We start from the raw sequence: 15803 nt of genomic DNA, 5'->3' as shown, positions 1-15803 counted from the left end.
CTGTGGCTGCACCTGGAGCACAGCCCACTGGGACGTGTTGCCCCAGTTAATGCTGGCTCTTTGTTCCTGACTCAGCCATTCAGGTCTCTGTTCTTTAAGGAAAAAAAATTAGAGGCTGAAAAATAGTAAAAGCTGCTTGGTTTTATTTCTGTCCATTCAGCCGTGGTTGTGCAGCGTGTCTTTTTGTTTGTTTGTTTGTTTGTTTGTTTGTTTTGTGCTGAGTTTGTTACTTTCTCTGTTGATTTCATATTGATGATGATCTTGGGTGTTTCTAGCAGCTCTCCAGAAAGCCAGTTTCCAAGCTCTCCAGCACAAAAACTTCGTTTTTAAGCTCTTTCTTGGGGCTAATTTAATCGCGTATGTTGTTCTGTTGCTTCTGCTGTTATTTAGGCTAGCAGCCCACAAGGGTCCTTACCAACTGACCTCATTTTTTAGTAACACAAACACTCATTTTTTGATAACACAAGCACTCATGTTGTTTGCATTCATGGATAACATCAATACATCAATCAGGCACTGGGGGCACACAACAGCTGCCAGGGAAGAGCAGCAGCTTCACCCCTGCTCCTCCGCAAAGTCTCATCAAGTTCACATCCCTCGAGCGTTGTGGCCATTACTAAGAGCACTCCAGGTACTTGCAATACAATAGAGCTTAATTTTGTATTATCAGAAGGAGTAAACAGTGCCATCCACGCTGTTTCATCCTCATGCTCACTTTCATTTCTCCTCGAGGTATTTCTGCACAGACCGACGGTTGGACGGGGGAACCAACCCGGGCCCCACGACCCTCCCGCACTCGCAGCTCTGAGATCACCGTCGCGTTCCTTCGTTCTCGACGAAGTCGGACCCGAGCTGCGGGGGTCTGCGAGGAACAGAAGAGAAGCGTTAAAGTTCTGCATTACGGGCCTGGGCTGCAGCGCTCGGCGCGCTGGGGGAATTCGTTTCGGCGACGGAGAACGCCGGCTTTTCCCGTGAGCGGCGACGCGGAAATCGCTTCCCACGAGCGCAGCCGCCGTGCGGCACCGAGCATCCCTCGGGCCCCGCGCGCGGAGCGGAGCCCCGGAGCGGCTCTTGGGGCGGCCCCCGCTGCGGCGGGCGTGCGCCGTGCCCGCGGGTGGGCGGGCGGGGCTGGGCGGAGCGGCCGGCGGCGGCCGGCGGGGCCGTCTGAGGGAATGCACGCGGCCGCAAACATGGCTGCTGCCGGCCGGGCGGCGCGACCCCGTGAGTGCGGCGCGGGCGGCCCGGGGGCGACGGAGCGCGGCGGGACGGAGCGCGGCGGGCGGCGCGATCCCGGCCGCGGTGCGCGGCGTGCGGGGCCGGGAGGCGGCGGGGCGGGCGGCCGCGGCGCGTTACACAACGGAGGAGCCTTTGCGTAACGGCGTCGGCCGCGTCCCTGGGCCGCCGCGCTCCGAGCCCCCGCGCGCCCCGCGCCGCAGCCCGGGCCGGGCACTCCGCGCGTGGGTCTCGCGGCCGGCGCCGAGAGGCGCGGGCGCTCCTCGGGCTCCGGAGCGCCGTCTGAGCGCGGCCGCATCGCCGCCCGTCCCGTGAATGGGGCTTTGTGCTTTGTCATCTCTGGAAGAAACTCGAGGCGGTGTTTCAAACCGACCGCGTGGAGCTGGGCGATGTTTTCGATGTCGGGAATTTAACGCTCGGACGGTTCGGACCTGAGCTCGGCTCCCGGCGCCGCTCGGCGCCCGTCGACACCGCGCTGACAGCGCCGCCCTCCGCGGCCACGAGCGGTGCCGGGCAGGAGCCGCCCCGCCACGCTGCGGTCCGGGCAGTGCGCGGCTCGGTGCTGTCAGAGGCGCGTCGCAGGGGACGTTGCGGGGGGCATTGCTGGGGAGGTTAAGGTGGGAGCGGGCGGCAGCTCGGGACGTGGCGTTGTTCCCGCTGTGGGAGATCCGCACCGGTACAACTCTTACAAAAAATGTGCCGTGGGATGACAAAAAACGTTTGGAAACCGCGCTGTGAGCAGGTGGGGAGCGGTCCACGCAATGGGCAGCGTTGGCACTGAGGAGCGCTGGCCGGGAGCTGCACGTTGTGCACAACAGCACGACAGGTGCTGGGCTGTGTTACTGGACACTGCCGTGCTGAATGCATCGGGCCTCACCTGCTGGTTTCCCCATCTCCCCGGCTCCTGACTGAGCTCCTGTGTTCTGCCGGGCTGAGCTCGCTGACGTGCCATTCTCTCTCCACAGTGGTGGCGGGCAGCAGGCAGCTGAGGGTCCCAGTGCGCTGGAGGGGGCAGGTGGCTGCAGCAGCGCCCAACACCAAGCCCCAGGCTGAGCCAGAAACACGGTAAGTCTGCTGAGGGCCATGGGTGGGCACAGCCACGATCCTGTGCTGTCTGTGGGGTGAGCAGTCCAGCCTGCGTGCTGCAGCTGGTTGTGTAGCAAAAAGAATGGCCGTGGGGATGGGTCTGGCTTGTGTCACTGCTGCTGAGTGCCCTGAGCCTCGCTGCCTGCAGGACGAAGATCAGTGTGTTTGTTCTCTGCTGAGCAAAATGGAACGCAAGCCTGCAGTAAGCCAGTGCAGGAGGCACAGAGCAAACATTGCTGTTCTGGTTTCTGGTTCCTGCCTCCTCATCAGTCCTCCTGGAGGAGGACAGCACAAGCCACCAGGACAGCCCCAGGCTCCTCTTGTGCCCACCTGGCTTGCCAGACTCTCAGTGCCTGTCTCATGAAAGCCAAAGGCCTCAGAAGCTGCAAAGCTGTGCTTGGGAACCCCCATGGAGATGGTGCTGTCAGCCACGTGTTGACCTCACATACAAGCTCATGAAGTACAGCCAGGTTTTGCTTCCCTCACTGCTTTGAGAGCGAGGTGTCCCTCCCCAGGAAGGAAGACAAAGCAGTGTTGGCACGTGTCCTGCGTTCTGCAGGAGGTGCTGTGTGTTTTGGTCAGCACTGTGGCTGGCGTTCAGCTGAGATGACCTGTGGGCAATGCTCTGCCCCTTCCCTTACCACATAGAATCACAGACTCATGGAATGGCCAGGGTTGGAAGGGACCTCAAGGATCATGAATCTCCAACCCTCTGCCACACGCAGGGCCACCAACCTCCACATTTCATAGCAGCCCAGGCTGCCCAGGGCCCCATCCAACCTGGTCTTGAACACCTCCAGAGATGGACGGGGCATCACAGCCTCTCTGGGCAGCTGTTCCAGCACCTCACCACTCTCATAGCAAAGAACTTACAATGACAGCTGAGAGAATTTTCTCTGTACATTTCCAGTTAATTTCTGTGTTGCACAGTGCTCGTTTTTTCTCAGGCTGCTCACATTTGTTGTTCACATTTGTTTCAGAAGTGTGAACTTTAAATAAGATGCTGCAAAAGACGTGCTGACAGGCAGGCTGACTATTTCGCAGTTAAAAAAAAAAACAACTGTACATCACTGGGATTTGAAATATCTCTTTCTTCCATAGGAAACCTAAAACAGGAATCTTGATGTTAAACATGGGAGGTCCAGAAAGGCTGGATGATGTACATGACTTCTTACTGCGCCTCTTCCTGGACCGGGACCTCATGACACTTCCAGCGCAAAAGTAAGGAATGCTATGAACTTGTGTGTTCCAGTCACTGCTCAGTGTTGGCTCTGACATTAAACTGCAGTTTAATTTATGTTTGCTTTTATTGGGGCTGCTCAATCTTTGGACTTTTTGGTGCAGGGAACGGTGTTGTAATTCTCTGGGAAAAAAAGTGTGCCAAGATCAATCTTTTTAGTCTGCAGATTGTGGTTTGCTGTCATGTAGTAGGTTTGGAAGGGTGATGGGATAGAACGTTAGACATGCAGTGCTGTTTTATGTATAAGCTGGGGACTTTGCCCGCTCTAGCAGATGTGTCTGGAGAAGGGGCCAGGGGTGCCTGGGTTACGACATTAACACAGATCCCTTCTGAATGCTTCAGTAAATTGGCACCGTTCATCGCTAAACGCCGCACACCGCGAATTCAGGAGCAGTACAGCAGGATTGGAGGTGGGTCGCCCATCAAGAAGTGGACGGCAGTGCAGGGAGAAGGCATGGTGAAACTGCTGGACAGCATGTCTCCTCACACCGGTACTTCTACACCCCTCTCTGTTTTCTAACAGCTGTTTCGGCCTGATGTGTTCTAAGTACGAGTTCCTGAAGCAACTTTTGCTTCTCAGCTTTAATTGTGAGTGTAAAGTGTTCGCAGTCCTGCTAGGAAATCACAGTGCAGACGTTCCTATTCTCAGTATACACAAAAACATGGGGTCCACAGACATGCAGGTGTAATTCTGTGCTGTAGTCACTGCTGTGACTGCTGGTGGCTTTGGTTTGAGAGAGCAGCCTGCTGTCAGTATGCATTCATCCCACTGTAATGCAGTGTAGCACCATGAACTAACAGCCAGATGTGCACCCACCTTCTCCAGCTGGGTCCAGAGCTTGCTGTGGTTCAGCTGCCACCTCTCTGCCCAAAGTGATGAGTTTCAAAGCTGCCCTGGTTGTAGCCACCGTGGATACCTCTAACACATTTCATCTTGCTAACTGCAGCCACTAGAGTTGAACTGGCCTCTGCTCCTTCCTTGTCTTATCAAGAGAGAGTAGGGCATATAGAGTGCCCTCAAGGTCGCTGTCAGAGAGAGGAGCTCACTTGCCAAAGGCACCCTTGTTTCGTTCCTTTTGTTGTGGGAAAAAACCTGGGTGACTGTCATAGACCAAGCACGTAGCTTTCAGATGTCTGAAGACAGGTGACAGGAGTCTCAACTTGTGCTTGCACAAATGCAAGATGCAGGCTCTACTTGAACTTGAAGAAGTCTGCCCTAGAGAGAAGTGATTGAACCTTATATGACAGGAAAGGAGAGTGCATTTCTTGTGAGTTAATAAAGGGACAAGAAATGGAGTGAAGTTCTGACTCATAAAGGAGTTGGAGGTTTGTGGCTATTTATACACAGTGAGAATGATGGTCATTTGGGACAGAAAATGTCTGCACCCACAGAGTAAAACTGCATGTCCATCCTGGCTGTTGATGTTGTTTGAGCCTGAGCTGAGAGGACAGGGGCTGCATGGGAGGGGGTCAGGAGTCCAGAGCAGTTCTGCAAAGATGTGGGTCTGTCTTGTGTTCCTCTGAGATGTCTCTCTGAAGTCATGGGTTCCTTCAGAGCTCTCGAAACATGCCTGAATCTGTAACTGCTAATAATGGCTAAGAGACCTAACAGCAGTTAGGCCCCATTTCAGGAGCAAGGAAGAAGGAAAGATAAGGTTTTGTGGCTGAACTCTGCAGGGCTTGGCACAGGGATAGTGGAGAGCCCCACCTGAGGAGCAGGAGATAAGGCCTAATAGCTTGATGTGGGTAGAAGCAGATAGTACATTCACAAGCAATTCTGGCTGCTCCCCACCAGACCAGGCTGCATAGGGCCCCTCCAGCCTGGCCTTGGGCACCTCCAGGGTTGGAGAACACAGTTTCTCTGGGCAGCTGTGTTCAGTTGCTTTTCCCTAAAACTCCCAACAAAGTTGACACACAAGTCACTTTTAACTCACTTGTGGCGGAGTTTGTACACGTTTAGCTACACTTCAGCATCCGTGTCGCAGAACGAGCACAGTGGCTGTACTCTGTATTGTGTCTGACCTCTTGTGGGACAGTCAGAGTGAAGCACCATTGCTTTGACAAGCCAGAGAGGCAGGGCCGTAATGGTTTGGCTGCCTGAAATGAGCTATCTGGGGATCACCTCTGTTCATGAAGGCCTTTGCAACATGCTTTTTGTTGAGGCAGCAAGCAGGCTTTGAGAGCAGAAGGAATTAATGAGATCACTAAGCTACCCACTGTGCTCCTCACCAATGTGTCAGCTGCAGATAATACTTCTCGTCCTGCCACTCCAATAGAAGCGCTAAACGTTTGTATTGGAAAAACTGCTGGAGTACGAGGAGCCAAAGAATAGAGCTCTCTATTCTCTACAGCTCAGCAGCCGTACAGCATTGCTGCACTTCCCAAAATGTTTGTGACGCTGGTGTGCCAGGGCTGCCACCCTGTGTCTGACCATATATATTCCCAGATTCTCAGCTGTTTAGTGGAGCCCATTTCTTCAGACTTGGATAGGAAAAGGCTAGAAGTAGGAGATTGGGGTTTGTTTGTTCATCTTAATTGTGTCTGGAGGGTGAAAAGTAATACTCTTGAAAGGCCAAGACAGAATTCCCCGTTCATTCAGCATGCGGCATGTCACCAATGCCTTCATTCAGATGCGTTTGGTCTGTTTTTCCCCTCAGATGCTATTTCTCACTTAATTCCAACTGTAGTCCCTGTAAGTACAGTCAGAGCCTGAAGCCAGGCGTGCCCCCTTCTGTGGCATGGAAGGCAGCAGTATTCTAGCAGCTGCAGCCCTTGAGGGGCTAGGCTTGCAACAGGTTCTGGAGATAAGGCTCACAAAGTTTATCTGCTGTTCTCAGTGTACCACTCCCACTTACTTTTGTTTGATGTTTTTTGCACAGTCATGCCTGACTCTCTGCAGCCCTTACCTTTGAGAATTCATTTAAAGACTTCGGGTTTTGCCCAGAGGTAGCTAACGTTTTAAATACTGAATGTGCCAGCCATTCCCTTGAGCATTTTGGGTAACCTGTCGTGATACCAACACTGGGCTGCTTCAGAACAGCTTGAACCAGGTGTGCATCCAGGCTGAGCTGTGCGTGTTAGTGCTGTATCAGGGCATTGCTCACAGCCCTGAGCCCTGTTAATGAGTAACTTGTTGCTTGTGACTATGAGACGTGAATCTCGTGGCAAAAAAGTAGTATACTGCATGCTGTTGTTGCCTTGATCTGGCCTTCTGTTGGGGCTGGAGCTTGCAGTAATTTGAGTATTTGGAGCTGGTGAAGAGCTCAAGCTAGACAGAATCAGTAAAGTTTCCTTCTATACACATAAATCAGTCTACTGATGCACTGACTCATGGGATATACGTTTGACACGTTACACTTTGGCAATGGGACTAAGATCAAGTAATAAATAAACAGCCTCACCAATGTCATCTGGGAACAATATAATTTTAAAACAAAGCTTTATTGTTACAGGCAGCAGTCTGAAAATAAACAGGAGTTCTTCTGCTCTGAATGAACAGAGCTGGGTAGGCTCAGTGGTCTATAGGAATAAATCACATGAATATGATGACAGGAAAATCCATGTCTGTTTGTCTAGTGCTGGTATCAAATAGGCTAATGTCTTGCGATGGTAATTAGACTTCAAGAAGATGCATTTTGCCTTTTTCACTGTTTTCAGATTTGAGGGTTCTTGTTATTTCTTACGAGCTGTATTTTAGCTGAGATTCCCTTGTCAGCAGAATGAAAGCTCCCAAGATGAGGGGACCGTGATGTGCTCCTTAGATTGGCAGCTCTTTGCTGAAGGGGCTGTCATGTAATCCTGATTCTAACTGTAACAACAAATTGAACATGTGTACACGTGTGAAACCCTGCTCTTTGCTGCTTGTGATCCAAGACAGAACACAGCAACATGAGGCTATTGCAACAAGTTCTCACACTGATCATCATTTTTTCCTGACGTCTTCTTTCCCATGTTAAACTCCTAATATCTTTGCTCTGGTTTGTCAGAGTTTTGGTTTTAATATCATTTAAATATGCTCAGGGTCACCCCTCAGGTGACCTGAAGGCAGCTCAGGACTTGCTGCTTCTCCCAGCTGGGAGCTCTCTTGCCTCCTGTAAAGAGCTGGGGCAGGCTAAACCTGCTTTCTGAATCCTGCCTAAAACTACTAAGAGTGCAGAGCAAGCACAGGACGTCTGCTTCTTTCAGAAACCTGCTACAGGTTTTTTCAGAGCTAGTGACCTGGAAACTATGAAAAAGAGACTTTGGGTTTGTTCTAGAAGCCGCTGTTCTTCACTTCAAACAAAGCAAACAAAAAACACTCAAAGCTGACACCCTAAAGATTAGAGTTGGAAAATGGAAAAACCTGAAAAGTCCTTGGAGAGGACAGGATTGCCTCCAAAATGAAGTGTTTAAAGGCACAGATATCTTTGTGAAAAACAAACTAACCAGAAATGGAAGAATCCGTGCCTCTCCTGAGCAACCTGACCTCAGTCTGAGGCAGCTCCTGTCGCTGCGGGCTGGCAGGCAGAGCAGGCTCACCAGCGTGGCAGCTGATGCAGATGCATCAAATGGCAGTTCTGCATCATCTTCCCTTTAACTTTGCTTTTTAAAAGGGTTATCTGGAGGCAAGGAAGTAGAGTTCTGTCTCGTTTTTTTCCATCTATATAAGTCTGTCTGGTTCTGTACACTGTGCTTGTTAGCTAGCAGTTATTTACTGGCAGTTTTTGGCAGATGCTTTTCCTGCAGTTTCTCTTCCTGTTTTGTCTGGCAGCACCCCACAAGTACTACATTGGCTTCCGATACGTGCACCCTCTGACAGAGGAAGCAATTGAGGAGATGGAGGATGACGGCATCGAGAGAGCCATCGCCTTCACGCAGTACCCGCAGTACAGCTGCTCCACCACAGGTCAGAGCTTGTGAGAGACCTCCTCCGTAGACTTTAAGGTCTTCATTGTTTAATGTCATTCTGAGTTTCATGTGGGAACTTCTTAGCCCAGGATAGCTTTATGTTTGTTGTAGGATAATATAAACTGAAGCCCAGGAGCACCTCTGAGTAAGCTTTCTCCATGGAAACTCCAACGGTTCTTTGGTTAAGGAGTGATTTAGCGAGTCACTCTCGGCTACAAGATGTTCGTCCTGCTCTGATGCTCTCAGCTGTGATTTAGAGTTGCCTTTAAAACATGGATAGCGTGTTAAAATATTACAGTGCTTTCCTACATGACTGTTATCATCTGACAGTCTGCTGATTCCGTGGACAAATTTCTGTTCTTAATTCTCTGTATTTCAGGAAGCAGCTTAAATGCTATTTATCGCTACTACAATAAAAAGGGGAAGAAGCCGAAGATGAAGTGGAGTATCATTGACCGATGGCCCACTCACCCCCTGCTCATTCAGGTACAGATCTGTGCAAAGCTGGAGGGATATTTCATGCTCGCTGTTTTGGCGTGATAACTTGAGAAAGTGACCTTGTCCTAAAGTATTTGTGTTATCACAGCAGAGTTGGCAGGAAGGGACCTCTAGAGGCCATCAGCCTGAATTCCTGCTTAGCCTGTAGCAAACACAGACACAGATCTGTCTGTTTGTCAGATGCTCCTAGGAATTAGCACATTTCGAAGGCAGCCTTGCGTGTGGAAGCTGCTGTCTCATTTGTGAGCATGTGTTACCTTTTAGCAATTCCTGATCCAGGCCTTTGCCTTTTTGTTTCCTGACCAGTGCTTTGCCGATCACATACAGAAGGAACTGGACCTCTTTCCACCTGACAAGAGGAAAGACGTCGTCATCCTCTTCTCAGCCCACTCGCTCCCCATGTCTGTGAGTTACCCCAGTTACTGCTCTGTGACCATGAGGCCAGAATCTTAGAACCGTAGAATCAGTGAGGTTAGAAAACAGCTCTGAGATCATCAAGTTAAGCTGCCACGCCATCTCCACCATGCCCACTAACCGTGTCCCCAGATACCACATCCACACGTTTCTTGCTGTCTGAATTGAGTTGGAAGGTGTGCAGCTGGCACGGAGGCACAGTGAAACCACCCTTGCAGAAGTGCCATGCAGTTCCTTTATCAGGGCAGGGGGTGTTGTGGGGACACTGGTAGCCAAGCCCTGGTGCCCCTGGCTGTGTCCTCACCACCATCCCACACACTTAGTAATGACATAAACGCATTCCTTGGAAGAAAAAGCTCTGGTGTTGATGTGTTGAAGGTGGTGAACCGTGGTGATCCGTATCCACAAGAAGTAGGAGCTACTGTCCAGAGAGTCATGGAGAAGCTGAACCATTCCAATCCCTACCGGCTCGTCTGGCAGTCCAAGGTGGGTGCTGGGGACAGCAGTGCTGCCAGCTGGTATTTCTGCTAGGACAGAGTCACGGCCTTGCACCCTGAATCAGTTTTTCCAAGTATTCTTCGTCCATACTTTCTTGCCTCTTTGGCATACTGCATAATCTGAAGTACATTTTTTATATGCCCCGTGATTTCATAACACACAGTTTGGCAGGGTTTTTTTCCTATGTTGGAAGGAAAAATTGAGCACTCATTGGATTTGTTACTTTAAGATGACCTTGGAGCAATTTTTCAGAAATTGTCCTTGTGAAACAAACATTCTTAACAATGATAGTTCTTAATCCAAACAGGCTTAATTATTCTTGATGAAGACTTCTTGCCTTATTTCATATTTATTATTACTACTGCAAATCAGAAGGAACTGAAGTTTTAGCACAGTCATGTACTGCAAGTAATTGTGTGTTTCAGGGGCACTGCACTCCCATGCCAGTGCTGTTTTGTTCTTTAAGCTGCATCTTACAGCACATCAGCACTGAATACTTCATGGGTAGCTCAGCAGATTCGCTGCATCCTGAATGCTCACATCTTGCAAAGCCAGGGAAACAAGTGCAGTTGAGGTCTCCTTTAAGACCAACCCGGGGTCTCTTTTGGGAGGATTTAAATGGATGGTCAGTGGGATGGTATGTCTTTGTAAAACCTAACAGATAAAGCGAGGGAGTCAAAAGCAGAGAAATAGCAATAATCGACTCCTTGTTAAAAATCTGAGTTGTCCAGCTAAAGAAAAACATGGGTGCATTTTCTAAGAGTGATTTGTTGAGGTTTGTTTTTTTCTCCCTCTTCACAGGTTGGGCCAATGCCTTGGCTTGGTCCACAAACGGATGAGACAATTAAAGGACTGTGCCAAAGAGGAAAGAAGAACATGTTGTTGGTCCCCATAGCATTCACAAGTGACCACATTGAAACACTTTATGAACTGGATATTGAGTATGCCCAGGTTTTAGCAAACGAGGTAAACTTTTTTATAACTGGACTCCCAAATTGTTTTACCTCTTTCAAAATACTGTTTTCTGGTTGCTCTTTGCAGTATAATTTGGGGAAATTTTTTTTTTTCTATAAATTGAAAATAAATCTAAGCTCAAAGGAGTTTTTATAGCAACACAAAACAGGCTTAACTCTAAACTTGCTAAAAAGAGTCAGCAGATTTTTGGCAGCAAAGTGAAACTGTGCATCTGAGTTACTTTTACTGTGTTCAAAATGTGATATTTCATTTTATTGTTTTGGGGCAGCTTCTGAATGAAGAAGAAAGGGTTTTGGAGGCTAACATAGTGAAGGATCTAACAGACTTAACTTTTCTCCTTGCTTTTCCTTCAGTGTGGCGTTGAAAACATCAGAAGAGCAGAGTCACTTAATGGAAACCCACTGTTCTCCAAGGTATCTTCTTTGATGCAGTAGTTACTGTAGTTTGCAGTTGTGTGTTTCCTGCTACACTGTGGATGTCTTTGTATAGATTTAAAATACTTTAAGCACAGAGGATAGAAATCCCTGAACTTGATCTGTGTGTCACAAAGTGCTTTTATTTGCTACATATTTAAGAAAAAAAAAACAACTCCAACAGCACAAGTTTTGCTTTGACAAAGAAGAACAGTTTTGTATTTGTTAATAGCTGTCTTTTAGTGCAATACTTATTGTAGGGTACTGTGTCAGCACAGTTTTAAAACAGGATTTTTCTCCTGAAAGACTGGAGGGTGGTTGCAAAATATTAAAAACCAGCAAAGACTGACAGACGTGCACTTAGGCAGTCTCACCAGTTTGGGTGACACATGTTCCAGTGTTCCCAGATTTTATGCAGGGAGGTTTGCTCACCGCTGTGTTTTAATTAACTCTCTTTCAGGCTCTGGCAGACTTGGTCTGCTCGCACATCCAGTCCAATGAAATCTGCTCCAAGCAGCTGACGCTCTGCTGCCCGCTCTGCGTGAATCCTGTCTGCAGGGAGACCAAAGCCTTCTTCACCAACCAGCAGCTGTGATGGGCAGGCTGTCTTGTGCAGGAACTGTCCTGGTGAAGCAGCGCTTGACCAAGCTCTCCTGTGCTACATCTTTAGTCTGGTAGTCCCAGCAATGGTAACCTCATAGAGCAGTGAGGAGGATTTTTTTATTTTTTTTCTTACGTTTCCTTTGTTTAAGAAGTGTTTGTAACAAGTAGGTTTATCCTGTGAGATGTGGGAAGGTCTCATCTCATCTGATTCTGATTGGAGTTAGCATGAGTATGCACTGAAAAACTTCGAGAATACGAAAAACAGGGCTTTTATACAGATTGGCTTCTATTTCCTATGCAGGGATTTATTTGTATGCAATTTTATCGCGAGTGCATTAATTTCAGTTTTTCAGATCAAGCATTAACAATTATTTTTGTTTTTACTTAAAGCATAGCATAACTAGCGTAGCCACCAGTTGTTTCTTCTGACTTCAGGTGGGTTTGAAGATCAAGTGACCTCTAATGCTTTTTAAATAATATGTCTATTTTTTTAGAGCATAAAGATAAGGTTTTGTTTTGTTTTCTCTTGCTGGAAACTTCCTGTGAAAGCTTAGCTGGGATAGTAGAACTCACAGGGTTTGTTTATATTTTCTAGAGAAGAAAACCACTCATCACCTGCAGGAAAACCCCTGCATTTGTAAAGCAAATAATTCTGGTTGCTGATGCTGCAGAATGTGTACAGCGCATTTCAAATCCAGCACACATTGAAACATTTTGGTTCATCTTCTAAGCAAAATGGCTTTTTTATCATTATTAAAAAGGGCTTTCTCTGATTAGGTAAGTGTAGGAAGTTGGGCTTGTTCTCCAGCAAGTTTATAGATTGACTCTGTGCTTTCTGCTGTGTCACAGGCCTGTGGTTTTTGTGGGATGCTATGGAGTTACATAGGTACAATTGATCTAGCTTAATTGATGATGCTATTTAAAAGTGAGATGATAAATCAAGAGTCATTTACATTGCAGATGTCCAAGCACACAGTGAGAGGAGAGCAGGCTGCCCCTCACACTGATGGCTGTGTTCTTAGCATACCTCTGTCAGAAGCTAAATTCCATCTGTTCAATTTCTGGCAGCAGTGGTGAGCCTACAGCTGCTCTCTTAGCTCACCTGTGCTTATTGCATGTTGGGCAGGTATCTGCACCACGCTGCTGCATCCACTGCTAAGCAGCAGCAGTTCCATGGAGTGAGAAAGCTTTTAGGGCTTAATAGCACTGACATGCCAGTCCTGCAGCAATGCAGGGTGTTCTGTAAAGTGATAATAGCTCATCATGAGGTTTGGGAATCTGATAGCTTGCTGCTCGGACAGTAATTTTTGCTTATGTAACCGAGGTAGGAGCAGTTTGAATCCTTGATCTTTCAAGGATGGGATTGTTTAAAAAACTAATAGGCCTCTGTTGGTAGAACAGAGACTTATCTTGTTCTGTTTTATGCTACTAGAGTTAACTAGGGGATATTAAAAAAATAAATGGCTGCTGTGTTGGCCAGCCAGCAGCCTGGGCATTGCCATGGAGCAACACAAATCTTGCCACGTGAGCATCCATGGCCCCATATGCCTCAAGGGTTGACTGAAACCGCTTCACTGCCAGCCTGTAGCTCCCAGTGTGGCTCTGGTGAGACAGGCTTAGTCCTCAGCACCAGGGCCTCCTGTATTGCTGCTGTAGCATGGAAATCTTCCTCTGTCTGCGGTATGTGTGCCTCCTCTTGGGGCAGGAGAAGCAGGGACAGGCCTGCAGGTGCCCAGATGGCAGCACGCTCTTTGCCCAGGGCTGTGGCTTCCAGAACCTCACTGTGCTTTCAGTGCTCTCTGATTAGCAGAAGTGTGTTGTTTTCAAACAGCAGGAGAATCTGTAGGACAGTTTTTCCCTCTCAGTGGACATGAGTAGAGAGCAGACTCTTGAGTGTTGTGTAGGGCCAGTGACATGGCAGCAGGGTGCAATCGTCCAGAGCTGTCTCTCTCCAGGAGCTTTGGTTGCCTTCACTCTTTTCAGCTCTCATTGAGCCTGTCTTGGCACAGTGGGCATCTGAATGCCTGCATTGCTGCAGGGAGGTTGGCTCCCTCCCTGAGCCTTCTGCTCAGCCCCTGGGCTCTGCTTACTGTCCCAGCAGGAAGGGGGAGCATGAAGCTGATCCCAGCCTAGGTGCAGTTGGCAGGGTCACCGCATGGTGTAGGGCTGAGACTTGAAAAGACTTTGAATCGATGTCAAAAGAACGATGATGTCAGCAGTGAGTGTGGGCAGTGAACTCTGGCTTTATGTCTCTCTTTGGTTGAAGACTCCTCTCGATCCCCACTTCTCTGTGTGATGCTTGTGGGTGGGTGGCAGAAGGCTTTGTCAAATCTTTCTGCTCGTGCCCCTTTCCTCCTGCCTGCTGGTTGTGGCCACCTCTGAATCTGGGAACTGAAGGTTAACTTTACAGGATCGTTGCAGTGCAATAAATACAGATTGGCTTTTTATTTCCATACTGGAGAGAGTACTGAAAATACTGGCTGGCACTAATTATGAGGCATTACATAACAGGTACTTAAAATGCACTTTTTAGTGAGCTAACCGCAAGCGAGATAATTACTAAGCTTCTTTAGCCATTGTTGCTATCAGACCATAATGCAGAAATCGCTTAATTTTCCAGCTTTTAGCAGATGGATCATGTCACATACAGCCAGTGGGTTATTTCATTTTCCTGAATAGTTCATTGTGATATCACCCTGTCCTGTTATTTAGCACACGTTATTTCATCTTTGAGCAGCACCAAGAGCCTGTCAAAAAGCTTTCTGAGCAAGCTCTGCTCTTATTTTTAATAGGAATCAGTTTTTTCCCCTTGCACTTAGAAATAAATCTGAAAAATGAAACCTGAGAGACTGACAACAGTAGGAATTTATCTGCCATTGAGATCTCCCGATTCTGGGCTTTGTCTGGGGGCATTTGCCACTGTGTTTTTCAGCAGTGGAGTGCACTCGACCTTCCTTTGGATGCTTCCAAGCTGGCTGTCCACATCCAAGCCGCTGCCCTACGTCCTGTCTGTGGTCAGGGGATGTGTTTTGGGACATTTCCCCCTCCATTCTTGTGCCTTCCTGCCAGCCACACTCCGCGGTGCTTCATAGCTGCTGCATTTGGGAGGCTGTACTCTAAGCACTGCTGCTGCGCATTCCGTTTTCCCCTCTGACAGATTTTCAGCATTTGGTGCTATTAACTCAGGACCTGGTCTCATCAGATCCTGAGCACTTTGCTCTGATTGAATTGATCCAAGCGCATGGAATTGTCAGCAGTGGGGAGGCCGCCGTCCTCCAGCCATAATCTAGCTTGACTTTTCTTTATCAATTATATTCCTCATGCAGAACTTTGTCTGAGAGTGTTTGTCATTTCCATTTGCCTTGGCAATGCGCAGCAGGGTGGGAGTGTGGGTGACATTTTTCTCCCTTGGAGTTCTATGAAATCTGGTGCATTTTAGCAGACAGGACAGCTTCCAGGAGCAGTGCTGTAATACCGAACAGCGCGGGGATAAATTCAGTGAGCTGGGGTCAGAGGGGTTTTCTTTGGAATATTTGGAAGTTCCATCTTGTGCTCTTTTGTCACACCGAGAGAGATGGAAATCAGCACAAAGTGTGAGGTGTAAAGGAGAGGGGTGTTTCTTTGATTGTTTCATGCCAGACATGCACAAATACTTGTGTTTAGTCTACCGTGTTTATCTGAGATTCAAGGAGGACTTCCATGTAATGTAACAATTTGTATAACCATGCTGTGTGTCATGTACCGTAACAATGGAATTTCAATTAAAGACTTTTGGAGGAAATGGCTGAGCTGTGTGTCTCAGTGAGAGCTCTTTCGGTGTCTTATTGGAAGACAGCGTGTGAAGCTTCACATTGGTTCCCACCTGCAATCATTAATCTATTTAGTTATCTGTTAACGGTCTCCAGGCATCTTATTTCTTATGTTAAAAATTAAGTGCCTGATTGATTATTTTTTAG

General features: G+C 48.2%; 1 protein-coding gene across 3 annotated transcripts; it reads left to right on the top strand.

Moving 5' to 3' along the window:
* Positions 1-1172: 1172 nt before the first annotated feature.
* FECH (ferrochelatase) lies at positions 1173-11839 on the top strand (the record flags this gene model as incomplete). Of its 3 annotated transcripts, XM_079548533.1 has the most annotated exons (11): positions 1173-1221; positions 2199-2298; positions 3421-3540; positions 3902-4050; positions 8310-8444; positions 8826-8932; positions 9251-9349; positions 9737-9844; positions 10658-10822; positions 11185-11244; positions 11705-11839. In XM_079548533.1, the coding sequence occupies 11 exons, from the start codon at positions 1173-1175 to the stop codon at positions 11837-11839; spliced, it is 1227 nt and encodes a 408-aa protein (XP_079404659.1). The 3 variants fall into 3 exon arrangements, with proteins under 3 accessions (XP_079404659.1, XP_079404661.1, XP_079404660.1); XM_079548535.1 differs by lacking the exons at positions 1173-1221; positions 2199-2298; positions 9251-9349 and having other exon boundaries at positions 3428-3540; XM_079548534.1 differs by lacking the exons at positions 1173-1221; positions 2199-2298; positions 11185-11244 and having other exon boundaries at positions 3428-3540.
* Positions 11840-15803: the final 3964 nt, after the last annotated feature.

The sequence above is a fragment of the Tetrao urogallus genome (assembly GCF_951394365.1).
Source record: "Tetrao urogallus genome assembly, chromosome: Z".
In the NCBI taxonomy this organism is placed as follows: domain Eukaryota; kingdom Metazoa; phylum Chordata; class Aves; order Galliformes; family Phasianidae; genus Tetrao; species Tetrao urogallus.
The sequence above is the reverse complement of the archived record's forward strand: the minus strand, read 5'-3'. Positions and strand labels throughout refer to the sequence as shown.